Raw genomic sequence first — 20930 nt, forward strand, 5'->3', positions numbered from 1 at the left:
ATTTCTGACTTTTTTCAACATTCCATACTATGACTTTTGTAGGATCTTTTGGCATAATATATCATGACATTTTTATTAATTGTTTCTGTTTTTTTCTGGACATACTATACTCGACTTTTTCCTTAAGTACTTTTACTATCAGGAAAAGTTTTGAAGTTATGATTAAATGACAAGTCAACTTTCCTGATCAGATAACGTGGCAAATATACACCAGGTCAATATTCCCAGATGTATCTCTCAACTGTGCACACAAAATATTACTTGAATAAGTAAAGAATTGTTTTAAATTACATTCTTTGCTTGCTGTCTCCTATATTATAATTTGGCAAATACATCAGCAAATCGTGTGCTTAAGTCTTTAAATTTTGATCATTCCACTATAGATGTCCTAAGTCTGTGTTCCCATCACAGATGGACACAGATCACATCCAGGTCACTCCAATCACATGAAGAGGACAAATCAGTCTCTTTTTTTTCTGAAAATGTCTCATTTGGAATAATTAGGAGATAATGTTTCTTTATTAATTACCTATCGAATACAGGTGTTTCCTTCTTCACTTTGACCTGAGGAAAACCAACTTTGCTTGATACATTACATCAGTTATGTCCACGTGAAATAATAGCAGTGCGTGGGTTTTATAATTTGGTCTCCAGTTTCTGTCTTACTGTGTCTCTTCATCATTCTACACAAAGCATGACTAGTTTAATCCACACAGTTTAAATATTTACATTAGGACAGAAAGCAGGAGTAGTAGTAGTTTTGAAGTATCATATACTGTGTGTATATGCTACAGACATTATTCCTGTCGGCACTGTTTACTTATGTACTGACTTCAGACCAGTGTTCACAACCAGAGCCTGTTGCACTTTGTGCTGAGCGAGAGCTGCCCTCTGCACAGTACAGCACCTGACAAAACACACTGGCAAGAGAGCTCTCTGCTTCCTGCTCAGTCCTTTAATTTACCTGGGTGTTGATATGAGTTCAGTCACCATGAAGCTCTCTCCAGCCAGTCTTGAATCGTAAACTCTTTGAGGGTGGTGAAGGTGACTGCTATGTTCAAACCATGTCTCCAAGCCATGTGATGGTCTTTGGGGGACTCCTCTACCTGAGAAAAATCCAGAGGTGTTGTTTTGGCCCCCTTCGACTGAAAAAAGCAAAACGCCTACTATTCCTCCTTTACTGCAGTCAGACCTGGCATACTGGAAAAAAAGTACCTATGTTCTATTGTCAGAGTTTCCCTCTAAGGGAGGGATGTCACAAATATCAGTGTATAAGGACGCGTCCCTCTGGGGATGAGGTGATAGTCTTCCTATTACTACATGTTATTCACCCATTCACATCCATTCATACACTGATGGGAGGAGCTACCATGCAAGATGCCACCTGCACATTATTCAAACCCATTCACACACCTCAGGCAGCCGTCAGGAGCAATTTGGGGTTAAGTGTCTTGTGTCAAGGACACACTGACATTGACTGGAGGAGCCGGGTATCAAACCCCCGATCCTCTTATTGAAGGACGACCCTCTCTACCTTTTCAGCCACAGTCTTCCCCACCATCATCACCTCCACATTAGCTGCCCAGAGCTGTCCACGGTGCCTAATGTGCTGAAACTAGTCAACAAGAGGTCAGACCACATTACCGCTGCAATCTACGCAGTAATTATCATAATATCATAATAGCATAATCACATCTCAACACAACTTGGTTTGTTCCCCACCAGTATCACCACTAGCTGCAGAACTCTTGGTGGCATTTATGGATGATAATCTTGATTTTAATCAGTATGTTTTAATTTTTCCAGTCTTGTTTTACCCAGTAAGGCAGAATCTCCTAGATCTTTTCTGTCTTCGAAGAACCTGGAAATTGTTATTTATGCATTCATCACATTCCCTCGGGATTTATAGAACTCACTCTACTCATGCTAAAGCAGATACAACCTTTCCAGACTTCAGTTAAATCAATATGCACGATTTCTAACAGAAGAGCACAAATAATCCCAATGTGAACTTCATTCCTGGCTACCTGTGCCTTTTAGAATCGAATTTGAGATATTAATAAGCACTTTTAAGGCCCGGATGGGACTGGCCATTATATCAATGAATCTTTAATTCCCACATGAGCCTTAATGTAGCCTGAGGTCCTCCGGTGAGTCCCCTTTAGAGAGTTCAAGATCGAGACTGAAAACCCGGTGATATCGGGCCTTTGCTGGAGACAATCTCCAGCAAAGGCTGTCCGGTGGTCACGTAGACAGTGGGTCACTCCCAGGTGCCGTGACCCCACTAATCTCATCTATCCCACTCTCTCAGCCCATGGTGAGCAAGTGGTGTCGGGAGGGCTTTGGAACTGCCAGTCGGCAGTGCCGAAAGCTGAGTTCATCTCAGGCTACGCATCCTTGCTCTCCCTCAACTTTCTTGCTCTAACTGAGACCTGGATCACACCAGAAAACACCACCACACCCGCAGCTCTCTCAGATGTGTACTCCTTCTCTCACACTCCCAGAGCTGCGAGGCGAGGTGGTGGCACTGGCCTGCTAATTTCCCCAAAATGGAAATACTCTCTTGTCTCTGTTCCACAGTTCTCCCCTTCCTCTTTTGAATTTCATGCTGTTACTGTCACTTATCCAGTCAAGCTCACCATTGCTGTTGTGTATCGCCCACCAGGCCCTCTTGGTGAGTTCCTGGAGGAGCTTGACACACTAGTCTCGCACTTCCATGACGATGGCTCCGCACTCATCATGCTCGGCGACTTCAACATCCAGACTGATAAGTTAGAGCCTCTGCTTTCCTTCCTCTCCTCCTTTGACCTCTATCGCTCTTCCTCTCCTCCTACCCACAAGGCCGGCAACCAGCTGGATCTTATCTTCACTAGACACTGTTCTACTGCTAACCTCTCTGTCACTCCCCTCCAGCTCTCGGACCACTACTTCATGTCCTACTCCCTCTCCCTCTCCTGTCCCCCCTTACTTCCTCCACCTACCCACATGGTTTCTACCCGTAGTCACCTCCGCTCCCTCTCCCCGCTGATCTTTCCTCTTCCGTTACCTCTGCCCTCCCTGACCCTGAATCCTTCTCTCTCCTATCCCCCGATACTGCTACTGATCTTCTCCTCTCCACCCTTTCCTCCTCTTTGGACAACCTCTGTCCCTTCACCTCCAGGCCTGCACGGCCAACTCCTCCTGCCCCATGGCTGTCGGACTCAGTGCGTACTGATAGACGGAGCCTAAGAGCGGCTGAGCGCAAATGGAGAACAGGCAAACTCCCGGAGGACCTTCTTAACTTCCAATCTCTCCTTTCCACTTTTTCCTCCTCTCTAGCTACTGCTAAAGCGGCTTTTTTCCGCTCTAAAATCCTAACCTCTGCTTCCAATCCTAAAAAACTCTTTGAAACTTTCTCTTCACTCCTCCAACCCCCACCCCCTCCTCCTACTTCCTCCCTTCTCCCTGATGATTTCGCCAACTTCTTTGACAAGAAGGTAAACGATATCAGATCCTCCTTCTCTCAGCCCCCCTCTCCCTGTCCACCCTCTCCCTCTCTACCCTCTACAGCTCTTCCCCCTCAGCTCCCCCTTCCCTCTCCACACCCCATCTTACCCTATTTTGCTCCCCTCTCCCCTAACGAGGTCCTCGACCTTGTTACATCTAACCGCCCCACCACGTGCTCCCTTGACCCGATCCCCTCCCCTCTTCTTCAGTCTATTGCCACTGAACTCCTTCCTTTCCTCACCCACCTCATCGACACATCTCTCGTCTCGGGATGCTTTCCCTCGGCTTTCAAGACTGCCAGAGTCACCCCCCTTCTGAAAAAACCATCACTTGACCCCTCTGATGTCAAGAACTTCAGACCGGTTTCTCTTCTACCCTTTCTATCCAAAACACTTGAATGCGCTGTCTCTAAACAACTGTCTCCATTTTAAAGGGATAGTTCGGATGTTTTGAATTGTGGTTGTATGAGGTTCTTCTCCGTAGTCTGTGTAACCTACAGTGCATGGAGATGGGGGAAACATAAAGGATAATAAGTATTTTAATAGGACAATAAATGAGGACAGCCATACCTCCTCAATGGAACAAAGTGCAGGCCATCTCTCCTGGACTTCTGATAGCATAGGCTGCCCCTCGACTACTTCTCTCCGTCTAAGGGAAAATGTCAGCTCCATCTTTTGCAGGATCAATGTCATGTTCTTCTTTTTCTTCTTCATTTCATCGACCAGAGCAACTTTTTCCTCCTCAAGAGTAGAATCATCATGATGTTGTGGATAATCTGGGACATGATTGACCTCTCCACGTTTGGGCCTTTCAGGGTGAACGGACTGTCATCTTCATCTCCCCCTTTTCTTTTTCTCTTGACATCTACCTCAATGCAGCCCGCCGGACACAGCTTTGACCATCCCACCCTTGTTGAGTCAAACAATTGTCAAACTGCTGCTCAAGCCTCACCACGTCAACATTTAGAAATGTCTCTTCTGCCTGTTACAGACTGTGAGGAGGAGGAGTCCATGCCCTCCATCTCCTCCCATCCACCCACTAAACGCTGCAAGAGAGGTGAGGGCATGTTGGCCTTCCTCAAAAGGCAGGCTGAGAAGGAGGAAGCCCGGGATGCCTCCCTTTTCAGGCAAAACGAGAGACTTCTATGGATTTTTGCTGAATTGGTCCACCAGTTTAAATACATAACCATAACTTTTGTGATGTTTTTTTACCCTCTTTTAATTCATAGAAGTAATGATGCATTATTGTTCTGTAAGGCAAGCTCATGAGAGAAGTTTGCCTTCTTGACTGAACACAAGAAGATTTCTGGCAGAAAACCCTGAAGGCTAACTTCAACCATGTTGAATAAAATTAGACATGCAGGAACTATTTCAGAAATGCTTTGATGGCATGCTCAATTTAAGCTCTCTGATTAATGTTTAAAACCCATATCAGCATTATCTTACAATGCCATGAGCCCACGCAGTCTTGCCCTCCTCCTGTGAATGTGTCTACAATTTCGCTTCAAGGTGAGCCATGCAGCAGCAAGTTCCACATCTCCCATTTTGCTCAGTAGTAGCTTTGTATGCCTAACAAGTTATGCAAATATTGAACTAAGTATTATTCATTCTATTATTTTAATACAATCATACTAATTTTGATTAATTTCGATAAATATTAGCGGACAGGATGTGAGCATGAGTAACCATTCTCAATGTGACATTTGTCATTTTTGGACTTTTAACCGCAGCCCCAGTCTGAAACAGGACCTTCCTAAAGCAATGAAGCCAGAAAGGAAATGGAAGATGAGGCAAAATAGTAGCAGTATAGAATATCAGAATCAGCATCAGCTTTATTATATATCATGAGTAGCAGTCAATGCAATGGACAAAGTGAGGCCTTTCCTAGTGATTTTAGTGACCCCTCATCATTAACACCTATATTTCCACATTGTTTCTGAGAGATTGTTGTGAAATTAGGTTCCATTCCAAATTATGGAACCATTGTCCATAATAATCCTACTGGCTGAAAGGACATCTTGTACACATGAAATAACCTGTGGCCAAAAACATCAGTGCCTTTTATCACACTTTATTACAGCATTGTTACACAGCAGAATCACACATTCACCATATTCATGCTTTTGCATCACATTTCCACTCCCAACTTGTTAGATACTCGTCAGTGGGCCTACACGTCAAACTATCTACTTCGCTCCAGGTTCCCCTCTAGTGTCAGTTTTGGACACGTCAGGGACAGCTTTTCAGTTTCCACCTGAATAGTGTCTTTTAAAATATAATTATTTCACGCTCGTCATATGCATCCATTCACTTTTCAATTAAACTTCCACCGCAGTTTTAGTTTTACCTAGTTTTTAGGTTTACCTTTAAAGATCGTGGTTTGGGGTTAAATTAAGTATTTTTGTTACGTAAAATTTGTATGTTATTTATGTTACTGGCATTAACTAAGTAAGTTTTGTCACAAAAATAAAGTGGTCTTCTGGGAGAAAGTCCTGTTTGTTTGACTCATCCAACCTCCCTTCCTCTCCGTCCTATGTGGACATTCATTCTCTTTATACTAAGTCCGTTAGTCTGAGCGTCCAATGATGTCTGTATCAAAAGCCTAGGAGCACTGACAAAGCAGCAGTATTTGATGAGTTGGAGTGAGCACAAGTTGGCTTTCTACTCTCTGTTGGAAAAAAAAAAGGCAATTTACCATAATCAGGTCTCCTAACCCTAACCCTAACCCATTTTTTACACTTTGAGCAACATAAATGAAACCCCATTCACCTTCAATGTTTTGAGATTACAGATTTGCAAACCCAAAAAAGTGTCAGCACACCTGGATAGAAAAGAAAACATGCTTTTGTCATTTGAACTGATGGAAGTTTAATCTTTTTTTTACCATGTAAGGATGTAAGTGAAAATGTATGCACATAAAGAGAAAATATATAAGCAGTTCTTAAGGTAACTTGTACTCAACTTTAAGAAACATATCATCAACATCATCTCTACCTCTTTACTGTTCCAATGTCACAGACACCTTCACTTGTAACAGTTTCAAAGGGGCTGAATCGTCAGTACAAATGTATGGAAACAGCTTGTCAGTGAAAGTGTGTGTGAAGGTGTGTATGTGTGTGTCAGTATCAGGATCAGAGAATGTCACCTTTCCTCCGTCCCAGTCCAAATGCACTCTGATCTTTTCGGGTTTTTTGCTCAGTTGAATACCAGGAACTTCATCTGATGGGGAGTATGCCCTGTATTTATCATTAAACAACTCTACTCCCCATAATCTAGAGCTGATGTACTCCTTTGTGTGGGCAGGTGCCTCAAACACAGCCACTTCCCAGCTTACGTTCTGTCCAACTTCAACGTCCCAGCTGTGAGTCCCTGAGTTGAAGCCGTCCCGGCTCACGATGGAGCAGTGGTCTACAAACCTCTCTGGATTTGCAGGAAGCTGCTGTTCCTCCTCACATCTCACACTGGTCAGATCTTCAGACAAGATGAGGTATGAACCAGCAGTGTTTGGGTCCAGGATCACAGGTGTGTAGGAGACCATGTCCTTCATCTTGCTCCAGATGTTAAAGGTCAGGTTGCCCAGGTGTTTGGCCTCGTCTATCAGAGCTCCTGGGAGCAGCTGTGGATCCTCCAGCAGGGAGCACTGCTGGACTCTTTCCACTGCAGCCTTGTAGTTGAGCAGGAATGTGACGTCTGCAGCTCTCAGCTCGTCCTCTGTGGCTCTGACTGTGTCTGAAAGAGCTGCTATCTCTCTGCACAGAGCCTCCATCTTCTCCTTCATCACCTGACTCTTCTGCTCCTCTTCCTCCCTCAGTGCAGCCATCCTGGCCTCCTCTTCCTCCTCTAGAAACTGGTGGAGCTTCTTAAATTGATCCTTAATCTGCCTCTCTGTGCGTCGGGCCTGGGCATTAGTGTGTGTTGGTGGTTGATTCCGGAGTTGTTTGAATTTCCTAAAGAGAGCAAGCTTTTTGGCGATTGGCTGCAGGGATTTCTGGAGTTCCTCCCCGAGATCCTGTGCAGCTTCATCGATGGGTCTGAATCTGTGGCTGCTGTGTTGACCAGAATCTCTGCAGACGAGACACGCCAGCTGCTGATGATCCAGACAGAAGAGCTTGAGTTCTTCAGAATGCAGACTGCAGAGAGCCGTGGAGCCTGATGCCGTTTTTTGATCTCCCGCCAGTAACAAGGCCTCACACAATTTCCTTATTGCCAAATTACAAGTTGGCTCAATGTTTGAAGATATTCTCTTACAGAATGGACACTCACAGGTTTTTTTCTCCGCCCACCAGCACTGCAGACAGGCTTTACAGAAGCTGTGGCCACATGACAAGATGACAGGATATTTGAAGATCTGAAGGCAGACAGGGCAGCAAAGATCCTCCACAGAACAAGAAGCCATTTTCCTTTGGGATTGAAGCAAAACACGAGAGCTGGGCAGCTCAAACAGTTCTTCCAGTCTTGTAGTTACCTTGTTTTCTAATTGTCCATGCAGTGTCTGCAGTCACTAACTGGTTGAAGAGGCAGTAGCCTATCCTGCTGTCCTCCCTCAGTGGAAGTTGTTTGCTTTTGTCTAAAAGTGTCTGCTATTGTGAACGTTGCAGTGTGAGTGTGCGCTCAGGAGGAAAGACAGGTATAGGGTGGAGCTTTGTTAGACCTACAGTAAAACACCTTCAGGTCACTAGCCAGTTGTTGCTACTCCACATTGTGGGGGGAGGGTTTCCTCTAGTCTTGTCCTACAGGCGTTACTATACTGACACAACGTCTCAAACCTGTTTTTCAACATTTCGGTGAAGTTTCTGATCTCTTCTGTCACCATGTTTCTTTTCCTGGTCGTACAAGGCTTTGTCCACACTTCTGCTGAACATAGCTTGCTGTAAGGTTTGGAAGGGTTACTTTAAATGTGTAATCTGATTAATTTACTATTCACCTGTTAATGTAATCGGGGACCTAATCCAAGTGTCACAAATATAAATTCAAATATAAAACGACTGTCATCCGATTACTTTTGGATTACCCCACTACCAACTATGCAGATAAAGATGGGAGAAAATAAATATTATTTTGTATGTAAAGCAGATAAAAGGGATCAACACCACAGTACAGGTTCTAATTCCTGGCTGTGAAAATGCTGTCATCATCCAAGGACTAAATGCACCTACATGTACCAAATGTCATTTTATTGTACATTTGAAGCTTCTTTTAAGGGTTCTCCGTTGAAGCTTCGGATATCTGTTCTTTTGAGGTAATCTTCCTGAAAAATATTTAAAATATAATTTTGTGTTATATAAATGTAATTTATGGTGCTGAAAGATTGCTGCTAGACCTCCCTTTGTGTTTTTTGACCGCAGTGGAAATGTAGTTTTTGAAAAACTACATACTAACAAATATGGATTGAAGCAGAATATTTTGGTAGATTAAACATGTTGTGAATGTTGATTTTTGTTACATCTGTCTTGTTTTTAATGAAGACATACATGTATTTTTTCATCAAGCCTATCACTTAAAGGCTAAAATGTGGCCCAACCAGATCATTGAAAAATGTGTTCATTTGCACTATTTAATGTTAGATTCTTGTATTATTAACTTTTAATTAAATGAATGCATTAATTACCTGGTGTTTTTTGTTTTTTTACAAGTGGACTTGTTTGTCTGGAGAGTGAGCATTTCAGAGATGTTGGTAGCTGCAGGCAATCAGGAGACAAGTAAAAGTGCCTGTGAATATTTGGGTTAAGTCAGGTTTATTCCAGCATCTTTAAGCGCTGGAGGCCGCCTCCCCGTGGAACCACCACAGCTTGCCGAGCACATAGGCCAAAAAAGTTCTCCCAATTTCTGTTTTCCTTTCTCATAATGTGGCCCAAAGCTTTTGCTCAATAATGTATAACAATGACCATGACTGCAGTTTGTCATGTCCTGTCAACAGTTTTGCAACCTTGGCATGCATTTCATTGTTCAAATATAAAGCCAGGTAAGCATATTCATTTAAATGTTTATATATATTTAACAGAAAATAGAAAACATATTACATGGTTTGTGTTTTAAACCATGAGTGTCCTCTGGCTGGCTAATGTTGCATTTTTTAGGGGGGCAGCAGCTCAGTCCGCGGGGACTAAATGGTCATCGGTTCAAGTTATCGCATGGACCAGTTACGGAGCGGGAACTGGTAGTTTGAGAGATGCCAGTTTGCCTCCTGGGCACTAACACTGTATAAGACACTGGACCCCCACACTGCTCCCCGGATGCTGTACAGTAGCAGCTGCCCACTGCTCCTAATAGGATGGTTTAATGCAGAGGCTTAATTTCACTTTGTGTGCTGTGTACACATGTGACTATAAAAAACAAAACAAAGTTGATTTGTATATCATTACTGACTCAAATGAACTCAATTTTTGTTTGGATTTCCTTGTTCCTCCAGAGAAGTACCTGCTGATGCTGCAGTCAATACAGAAAGCCATCAAATCCATGGCTGCTTCAGTATCTAGTCTACTTCTTTAAAGTAGGTGAGTTTAACCCGCACTGAGCCACAGTTTCATACATGGCTGCAATTAAGAATTATTCTCTATATATATATCGTTATTCTTAATGCTTGTCATCGGTGCCACCAGGTAGGATTCTGGTGATTTCAGATGAAATCAGCAGGTTCAGGTAAACTCTCTCTGCTCAGATCTTAAAAAAAAGAATGAAAAATGTCCATTGCAATCACTAAAAGTCACACGTGATGTCCTCAAAGTGTGTTGAGGACAGGAAGTAGTCCTCCAGCTGGACGCTCACAGTTTGGGTTGGAGCAAGTCTGTGTTCAGAGCCTCCACCTGTTCAGAGTTCTGGGAGCTGAGAAAGGTGTGATCCTGAATTAAGTAGGTGGTGATGAACTCTGGGAAATCTCTCTTTAGGACCACTTCCAGGAACATGTCTGCTGCTGTGTGTAACCTCTGTTTAGTCCTGAAGAAAGAAAGAGAGACATAAGACCTGAACACCTGAGCCACAGTGCAGATAGAACAGAACATTCTACAGTGATGCAAATAACTACAGAAACCCATTTCCAACAAGAAAAGACAAAGAGTTAAAGACAAAAATAAAAATATATTAATGGTAAGTCAAAGTGTTGTCTTTTTCATTATCTCAGAATTTAAAACTACCTTTTTTTTTAAAAATCTGAGTAATGTTGACCTGTTTTTTGTAATTCCTAACATTCAAGCCATTCTTTTCTTGTCCTGTCGGCAAGTCAACACAGAAATGGAAGATGAGGCAAAACCTGTAGCTTTTAAATAATGGACAGACAGCATTTTGTTAGCAATGGTATTGAAGAATTAGGACCACGCAATCTAAACTGACCAATGTTAGATAAAGGACAGAGGGAGACATAGCTAGAAAACTGACACTGTTAATGGTTCAAAGTCTGTGACTCTTTTTGTGTTGTGTGGCTGATTTACAACGTCTAAGTAAAGTTATGAGACAACTGAGATGGTTACTCTGCAAATAAACCAATTCAGATCTCCTGACCATTCCAATGGGCTTAACTTTTCTAAAATATATGGATCTTAAATCAGTGTCATCTGACCCCACCTATATACACAACCTTTTTGATTGGATATCTATAAGCCAATCCCAGTGTTACACATCATCTAAACTGGACTGCAGGTAGAGCCCCACCCCTTTTTCAGCAAACATGGCTGGCCGTGGGGTCAGGAGTCACATGTTTAAAGTACATAATTTGAATTGTAAAATTGAAACGTTATATGATTTGATTGATGTATTCCTGTATTTTAGTTGTATGCTTTTCCTTTTCAAATTTAATAAACCTACAATCAAACCCAAAAGAAACCAAAAACACGAACATGGTATCCATAATACAACATCGTGTGTACCCTGTGTGTACACAATCATATCATATCAAGGTGGGCAGACAGATATTAACGAAACAAAGTAAACCTATTTTACATAAAAACGGAGATTGCCTTTTATTCCAGTCTTTAGAAATTAAGCTTGCAATCCTAAATACTTCAACCCTAAACAACCATTCCAACTGCTGGCCATCATCTACCCAGAATAGCCCAGGGTTTTGATATCTTATTTCATCAAACAAGGGCATCCTCATAAAATGTGCAATATATTATGACACTAAATTAATTTCAACATCTTTTAGAACTGATGATCTAGGTCTGACCATATGTCATCTGACCGTTTCTCTCTAAAAATGCTGTTTCACCACATCAACATCACAGCGAAGCCTGTTATATATATGTATATATCTATACTGTATATATAGATATATATAAGAGTTCCTTGGTCAGGGATGACTGTGCGTCTTATCTTAGTTGAAAACCTTTTTTGTAATCTCTGGAAAATGAATCAGGTGGTTCCACAGTCTCTCTGTTTTGTTTGAGATCTACCTGTTTGGCATCCTTGTAACCAAACACTCCAAACGCTGCATTGCCAAGAGTTGGACACAAATGATTCATAGAGCTGCGCGTATGTGTAGCATTTAATTTAGCTGATTATCGACCCTGTGTGGCCCGCTGAGTCTGCCGCTATCCCAATCCCTATTTCATTAGACATGAATTTATCCAAAGTACAATATGAATATGAATAGGAATCAGTATATTCCAGAGGCAAGGCTCCCACTAAAAAACTTTACATTAAAAAAAGCTTTAGGCTGATTGTTCATGCTGTGCTTGTGTAAACATAGTGACGGTGGCCAACTGAATTAGATTTCACTTTTTCTGACATGTCCATGCTTATTTCACAGATATATTGATAAAGTATTCTGTCTATGTGTGTGTAGCCTGTTAATAAATGACACCAAAACATCAAAAAGTACTATAAAAAATTAAGCGCGGGGGCCCGTATAACACGGGGTTTCACAATGCATCGCTCACTTCAGATAACGTTAAAAGTCGATGCATAGAGCCAGTGTCTGTTCTGGGCTGCTTTAGAAACATGGTGGAGCAAGATGGCGGACTTTGGGAACACAACCAGCTCCCTATGTAGATATAAATGGCTTTTTCTAAGTTAAGAAAAACATAACAATTCTTAGTTTCAGGTGATTATACACTGATTAAACCATGGTTATGAATAATATATTCCATTGCTGCCAATTAATCCCCCTAAATGTTACACACTGTTCCTTAAAATCATTGCTGTATTTACTGATATGAGTTATTAATTCACAAGAAAAGGAATAAACTTAAAAAAGGTCTCTTAAGACTATTTATTGTCATATGTAATAGCTGTTTTTTCTTGTCCATTGGAATTGACAGTAAAAAAAAAAAAAAAGTATTTAAATATTTTTTTTTCCTTGCCAATGATTTATGTTAATCAGAGTACAAATCCAACATTATTAGATTTGTTTTATGTGTGTTAAGAACATAACTGGTGTCTGAACGGATTTGAGATAGCTTTAACCTATAGCTAAAGAAAAGCAGTAGTCTGACTGGTATCTGCACAGATAAGGTTGTGTCAAGAATACAAAAATACAAATATATACTTTTTCTTTTTTTTAAAGAAAGCACAGGGCATATAATGTACAGAGCAGATCAACTGTATATGCTTTCATTGGGGGGGAATGGAAAACAATTTCATGTCATCAGAGTCGTTAATCTACCATGGACACATTGTCCTCTTCGCTCAAACGACTTGCCCCAAAAGGTGACCTAAAGGAGTGTCTGCTTACCTAACAGAGTGACAGAGAGCCCTGAGCTCCATCATGAGCTCTTTGATGAGGTCAGTCACCAGCCGCCTGCTCACCACCCGGCTGTCGTCCTCCAGCTGAGTCTGATGACGGATCCACTGCCACACCTGACACGTGAAACATGTCAGGTGATTCATACTTCAGGTCAACGTGGCCGGTTAACAATAAAAAAATCGTACATGTGAAAAAGGCATGTTTCCACTTAATTCTTCATTTAAAGATAACAGTTTTGTATTTCAATTGAAAAGCAGGGATGTACAGCACAATCACTATTAAAACTCCTGAAAACCTGATATCTTAACCAGCGTCTGTGAACAACAATGTCCTATATGAGCATACTCTTTTCTGCCAGAGTTAGAGTTTTGATTATTTCACATCCTCTGTCGGTGCTCTTCCTGCTGCTTTGATCAAGGTTCAGTGAGAAAGAACATGACTTGCTGATCCGGGACGTCTCAATATTTTGATGGAACTATTGCCACTACTTGGACAATTTATAATGCGCTTAAATGCTTGGCTCATGACTCATGACCTGTGTAAGCCAATTTTAAGCCACGTTAGCAGCAATGTTGGTGTCTCCATCAGTCAGCTCACCACTGTGGTCAAGACGGAAACATCTCAAAAGCTGTTAGATGGATTCTCGTGAATCATCAGGTCAACTTTTTAATATGTCCAATACTGCAAAACTAATGACATTTGCATCAACCTCAGCTACACTCAAGTACTAATATGCTCATGTTAGTTTGCAAATATACTAAAAGATTTCCTGCTAAACATCAGCATGTGAGCTTTGTTGATGGTGATGTAAGATAGCATTTTGCAAGTTGTGTGCAGCACATAAGCGTCAGATTTGGACTTCTCAATAAGCGTTCCTGTCAGCAGCAGCTCTGAGGGTTCTGGAAGGACAGCGACTTCACCGGGCTGTTGTACAAAGCCCTTATATTTGCTGGCAGGTTTTTGTCTTTGCAGTAAGTTATGGCCCACGGGGATGGGTACTGAAGTGGGATCGTGTAATCCTAATCCTAAACCCACCTGTGATCTGGAAATCTCTGCTGTGGCTGAATCTTCGACCTGGCCTCTGTAGAAAAAGTGGCCTCTACCTAAGAAACAGAGCATGACATTTAACAAGTCCACACAATAAGAATCACTTCATCCTGTCTGCTCCTAACCATGAGGAGAACAAGAATATATGAATGTACATACCTGATAGCCAAGCATTAACAAAGAGGACACCAACTGCAATGTTGTACTTCAATCCGTAAAGGGTGACTCCTCCCTGGAGAAAAAGAAAATACATCTGAATATACTTTATTATTAGAGACTTACACTGCATATCCAGTTTTATTACATAAAAGTACCAAGGTCAGTATTATTATTTTCATCATATCATGCTCTGTCTCATCTGTGAAAATGCTTAATTTATCAACAAAACTGAACACCCAAGGGAGATTTTGGAGCAGCATGTTGAACAGCGCTCTCCACTTGAAGGGAAATATGTTAAAATGTTAACTTTTTTGCTGTTGTATTCTGGAATAACTGAGCGACTGACCAAAGGCATGGACAGTAGGTCATCAGGAGTCACAGTGACATCATGGCGTAGCTGATGGAGCTGGTTATGGCCTTCAGTGTGGAGCTTGAAGAGCTGGAAGAGGTGAAGAATGACCATGAACAGAAAATAAAAACCATTGTATTTATAAAAAGCTTAGTATAGCACATGATCCAGTGCTCACTTTCTGCATGGGCTCAATCAAGCTCAGATCATACACCATGAAACCGTCCACACCAGCCTGAATCTCCAGCAACTTCAGTCTGACAGGAGGAAGGAAACAGCGTCAGAGCGGCCAATATGTTCCAATATTAAAATGCAGCAGCTGTGAAGATAACATCTGTCAACTCGGCAAAGAATAAAGACATCGCCAGGGCAAATGTGCACGAATGAGACTGTATAGTACGTGGTTCTTTAACATGACGTGGCAATCACTTAGTCATATTTCTTGACAAACACTGTCTGGTCGGTGAAATGGTGGAGGGAGTTTTCAAACTGGACCCTATTTCCACATGATTTTATGTCTCAGTGACTATGAGGACAACAATTTTTGAAATTGATCCTCATCAATGTATCGTTATGTCCATTGAAAGTGCTTGTTTTAGCCATTGACTGGCTCAGTGTCTGACAACATTATGAAAAGGACATACAGAGAAATAAAAGCTTTTTCTTTACCTTTAGCTTGAACTGGTTTGTCTGTTATTGTATCCAAGCCTCATTCAGTCTCATGAAGATGTGTGAACAGCAATGTTCCTACCTGGTGACAGTAGCCAACACTCTGCTGTGGGAGTCACGGAGCGGGTCCTGAGGCAGCAGCAGGGCTGCCATGCCTCCTGTGGCCAGCGCTCCCCTCCGGTGACACGTCTGAACCAACAGGTCCATGTAGCTGCGCAGGAAACGCTTCTCCATATTGACATATTTACTGCGGTCGGGTAGCAGGAAGGCCTGTCGGTGACCTGGAGGAGAAACGCATGACCTCTTGACTTCAATGAGAAAAGGATTGCCTTTTTACAGCATGACTTTGGTTTACAATTTGCCGATTGTATTAAGTTATTAATAATGCAAAATGATAAATATCTATTCTATGAACCCTAATTGTAATAATACATTTGGCCTTGGACCCACAGGTGAATTATGAGACAATGGGACTCTTGGCACAGACGTGTGAAAGGCCCCACCACCTCCTTCGACAGAGAGACTTTATAGGTTTGATTAAATGGTAAATGGCCTTGTATCACGCTTTTCTAGTCTGCTGATCACTCAAAGTGCTTTAACACTACATATTGTGAAAATTCACCCATTCACACACATTCATACACTGAGGGGCTATTAAGGTGCTACCTGCCCATCAGGACACTAATTAACATTTATACACATACATACACTGCAGGAACAGCAGTGTCTCTGTCTAGTCTTTTAATAGCTGGGTGGTACATATCTTGCAGTGATATTGTTAAGGTGAAGGCCAGAGGGGGCCCTGACACTTCGGGACCCTGGACCCTGGGCCCAGTAGGCCCATTCAGTAGTCCATCCATGCCTGGACCTTCCCTGAAACAATGATTGGGTTCAGAGGCTCGTTGTAAAGCATCAGGTTTATTGGGAGGTCAGGAGCAGCTAAAAGCCAGAAGGTTTTGCTCACCAAACTTATTGACAAAGGACGCTGAATAATCCCAGATGCCACAGTTGAGTCCTGCTGAATGGTCTCGCAGCTCGTAGAGAATCTCCTCCATCTCAAATGCTGCTAATATATTTTCAATTAGCACCGTCGCCTTAATGCTGCCCAGTGGAAGGCCCAACTAGACGCACACACAGACACACAAATTTAGTAGATACGATTACATATGAGGGACTATTTCACACTGATTATTTTAAAACACTACTCACAATAACCAAGGCATTCAGAATTAATAATAAGAAAAAAAACTGAAAAAGAAGAATTACAAATGCCAAATCGATGTAAAAGAATGGAAAGTAAAACTGCTCCTATAAACTTGCATTAAAAAAAAGCAAATGAAACTTGAAATAAAAACATCTATTCTCGAACAGAAATAACAGTCTCTCTTTTCCATCTACCATTCATCACTTAGCTTCTACAGATGTGTAGACTTAAGCGTGTTAGCTGGCCTTGAAATAATTTGGGGTGCAAAAGCACCTTATAAACACCAGGGGAGTCCATGTGTATACTGTGACTAAGTTCTGGTAAAAAAGGATCGGAGATTTTGAGAGTAAATTTAAAAACAAATCATCATATTTGAGAATACAACTGCATATTGGAGAACAAAGACTTTGCAGGAGAACATAGATATGTGATGTGTGCATAAACACTGAAACGCATGCAGACCTTCTGTTGTGTCCAGACAAATATCTTGTTCCATAGTCTGGCCTCCATGAAGCTCTCCACCTAGAAAACAAGGAGAAACAGTAGAGCTTCATGTTGATTGTATTCATGTTAGAAGAATCATCTGTGTGCTTGAATGAAGTGTGTGTGTGTGTGTGTGTGTGTGTGTGTGTGTGTGTGTGTGTGTGTGTGTGTGTGTGTGTGTGTGTGTGTGTGTGTGTGTGTGTGTGTGTGTGTGTGTGTGTGTGTGTGTGTGTGTGCGTGTGTGTGTGTGTGTGTGTGTGTGTGTGTGTGTGTGTGTGTGTGTGCGTGCGTGTGTGTGTGTGTGTGTGTGCGCGTGCATGTGTGTGTGTGTGTGTGTGTGTGTGTGTGTGTGTGTGTGTGTGTGTTTGTGTTTTACTTTTGAGAGGTAGAAAAAGGGTCCACTCTTGTTTTCAAAAAGTGTCTCTCCACAGTGGAACATGAGGAGTCCAAAGTCAAAGAGAGGACCGGGAGCCTCCTTCCCTGCCACCTGGCAAACAGACAGGGTCCTCTTTATGTATGGATTATTTTCTTTGGATTAATCATATACTTGTATGGCCCATAACACATGACATATCTCCATCCCATGTAACCAAAGCACTACATAGATTTAAGAAATCTGCTTATTTTATCTGATGATATTCAATTACATTCATATGAATGTATATATACATATATAAAAAAAGTTTTGTGTTTGGAGAGAAAAAAGGTTAGGCAAAAGTAAATGTATCCATTCCCACAAGTTATACCAATTGTTTATTTGACCAGTAAATAAGTGTAAATATTTGGTTAAAATCTCAAGACTTTAGAAATACAGAGACCCTGAGGTGCCCCAACAATCTTTTAACTTATTATGTATTTTATACATACTCTTCTTATTCAGGTAATAGCTAAATGAGATGCTCTGTTAAATAAATGTTCAACATAAAAGTCTGAATGCTATTTCAAAGCTTTCTCACCACTGCCAGGAAAAAGAATGTTATAGAAAAAAGCTGAACCCATCTGCACTGGCTCAATAACCTGAGTGAAGTGATGTACACAGGTCACACTACCATCATGTTGTGCTCCACCATGTTCCAGGCACGAGGGCGAAGCATCAGCACTGGAGCCTGAGATATGTGTGGAACATCTAGGAACACAAGGAGGTAGGTGGATGAACGGTGTGGTACATGAGAGAATGTGTAGTCTTACTGGGACTCTTTCTGTTCCACATCTGGAAAACTCACACGTGCAACCACACAGATATTCATCTATGTACAGTAATGTATCTGTGCCAACATGAGTATGGACATAAAGTAAGCCACTTACTGGGGAACTGGTTGTGAACCGCCTTAACAACGTTGTGAATGCCTTTGACCTGGTTGTAATATGTAGGGCAGTTCCCATCATCAAAGTCAACCTGAAACCAAACAGAGAGTGTACAGAGTCTACAGCGGCACAACAGAAAACCTTCATGAGGAGTCTGCAGAGATGCTACTGGCTCTGTGAGGCTGTGCTTACAGGGACCATGTTCTGCTGTCCCCAAGTGACAAAAACAAAATTATATATCAAATGAAATAGATTTTCTATCTTCTTCATGTTACGGCTGTCATCACATGAGACACATTTTGTCCTGCTGAATCCTATGGCTAAATCACTTGCCAAGGTGTTAGCATCACTTCTAACAGTTGACAGTTACAGCTTGTGTACTGAAGCCTTCTGTATGTATGGAAACCTGGAAGGAGGTATTATTCAAACTAAGATTTTTATAACTAAAGGGATGAGGCTGGTGTTCTTCTATATTTTCCTCATTGCCAACTAATCCCATAAAAATGCCAAAACCAATAATGTGTTAGCCTGCCTTATGCTTTTTAACATCCCTATATTGTATATTTACATTTTATGTCTATAGTTTTATTTTTCATGTTTATGTTTGACTTTGAGTATAATGTGTAGGTTTTTTTTTGTTGGTATTATTTTTTGGCAGCTGAAACTGAATTTAAAACAAGAGTTAGTATTTTCCTAGCTTGCCATTGTGGTTCTTTGCTAATGTTATTCAAACAGGAGGACATAGAACATTTGTGGGGGACTATTTGCTGCTCTAGTGACTATTTCTGACTGCAGAGTGGTGTAAGGGGGATTAAGTCCAAATCAAAACTGCAGTGTTATTGTTATTTTGTGTTTTGTGGTTTGGGGTTAGGATAATCATGCTATGTAATTCTCACATTGACACATCTTACCTGAATCAAAGGATAGCATAGAGTCACATGAACAGAGTTCACTGTAATATGACATACTGAAGTTACTTAATGCATATAAGCGTACTCATGTGAATGATTTCCACATAAGCAATTAAATAAAGGCCTTTTATGACCCAACAGTACAGCATACAATGTCACATTATTGTGTTGGTTTCGTATGGTCGCAGGTCAATGATAGAGGTGGTACCTGTATGCCTTGTGCTGGTGACTGCAGAGCTTTAATGAAGCGCTGGGTGTCGCAGGGAGCCAGGTCCCCGATATCCACATGTCTTCTCTGGAGCCTCGGGGGGGACGGGGAGCACCCTCCAGGCTGGGTCTTTCCTGATATGTGTGGTACTCTCCAGAAAGCTTGGCAAGTCAGCTGAAAGGTCCAAATGGGCCTTTCTGGACACGCGTAACCGCAGGACCTGAGTAGAGTATAAAGACGACTTATTATTAACAATTCTTCCATGCAATGAAAAAAATAAATAAAAAAGAAGCCTTTTCAGCTGTCTTACTTGATCCACCTCTTCATCAAATGTGGAGATCAGCTCATGCAGGAAAGGGAGGGAGCCTTTGGTGAAAAGTGTCTCACATTCTGCTTCTAGACCTGAGGGTGGTGGGGACAGCTCCATGCTGACTGGACCCTGAGGACGATAGGAGGTAGCATATCATATTAGTGGGTTTATCGAGGTCAATCTCCATATTTGCAGAAAGGGCCTAATTTAAAAATCAGCAGCCTTAAAAGTTTCAAAAGGTTTATCACGAATAAAACTTAAACACACATTCTAGTGATGGATACCAACACTCAAAGAATCACAGTAGGATATGGAGGAGTTGAAAAAGTTAGAACTTTATGCAAACATACTCTGACTCACAGTAGCACTCCTTTCTGATTCCCCAAGGAAACAGTAACACAGCTCTACTCCACACTACATAAACCTACACTGATGGTCTTTTTTGGCCACTCTTGGGGCAGTGGAACCAGCTATAAACAACATATTTATTTGACATATTATCACCTCATAAAGTTGTTATGGCAAACAGCTTCCTTACTATGAATTATATACGTATAGATTGTAATGAGAAATATTTAACATACAATATAGAATATAAAAAGTCCTTTCGGAATAGGTTTCAGGAGCCCTCCGGTAGCCCACTAGTTACAGCACATTCCACCTAACTTTGATTCAGGGACCAAAACAGTTTGTAGTTCAATGTTGGTTTTTTTACCACTTTCATTCACAAAAAAAAATCCTAAGCCTTGGTAAAGCAAAGATGGGTCTGAAACAGAACACTAACACTAATAAAAACTGTCCATTATGTCTTTTTAGCTGCAAAATAAAGTAAAGCAATGATACTCACAGACATGAGGACAGGTCTCTGTTCACGCAGTAGAAGTGGACTTTGGTAATGGACTTACTTTGGACAGTGCTTAAACAGGAAGATGTTTGTTTTCGTGCAGAGTTTAAAGTCCTGTGTGAAGATTCATTGACCTTTGAGGCTATTTAAACTCTGTATATTCCCTATATTAGCTATTTGGTCAAATTACTAATGCTGTATGTATATGTGACATGAGAAATGTTTGTGATTTTATTTTATTGAACAATAATGATTTATAATTGTATTCTTAATCTGAGCA

At 41.4% G+C, this 20930-nt stretch overlaps 1 protein-coding gene across 1 annotated transcript; it reads right to left on the reverse strand.

Annotated features, from left to right (window-relative positions):
• Positions 1–9343: 9343 nt before the first annotated feature.
• ugl (ureidoglycolate lyase) lies at positions 9344–20683 on the reverse strand. Its single transcript, XM_054597968.1, is given in 16 exon segments — positions 9344–10418; positions 13150–13274; positions 14197–14264; positions 14368–14440; positions 14714–14806; positions 14895–14973; positions 15468–15666; positions 16350–16506; positions 17052–17111; positions 17449–17559; positions 18122–18198; positions 18378–18468; positions 19497–19607; positions 19609–19716; positions 19807–19935; positions 20654–20683. Coding segments are annotated over 16 exon segments (1659 nt in total). The 5' UTR covers positions 20660–20683; the 3' UTR covers positions 9344–10246.
• Positions 20684–20930: the final 247 nt, after the last annotated feature.

This window comes from Anoplopoma fimbria, chromosome 4 (genome assembly GCF_027596085.1).
Source record: "Anoplopoma fimbria isolate UVic2021 breed Golden Eagle Sablefish chromosome 4, Afim_UVic_2022, whole genome shotgun sequence".
Lineage (NCBI taxonomy): Eukaryota > Metazoa > Chordata > Actinopteri > Perciformes > Anoplopomatidae > Anoplopoma > Anoplopoma fimbria.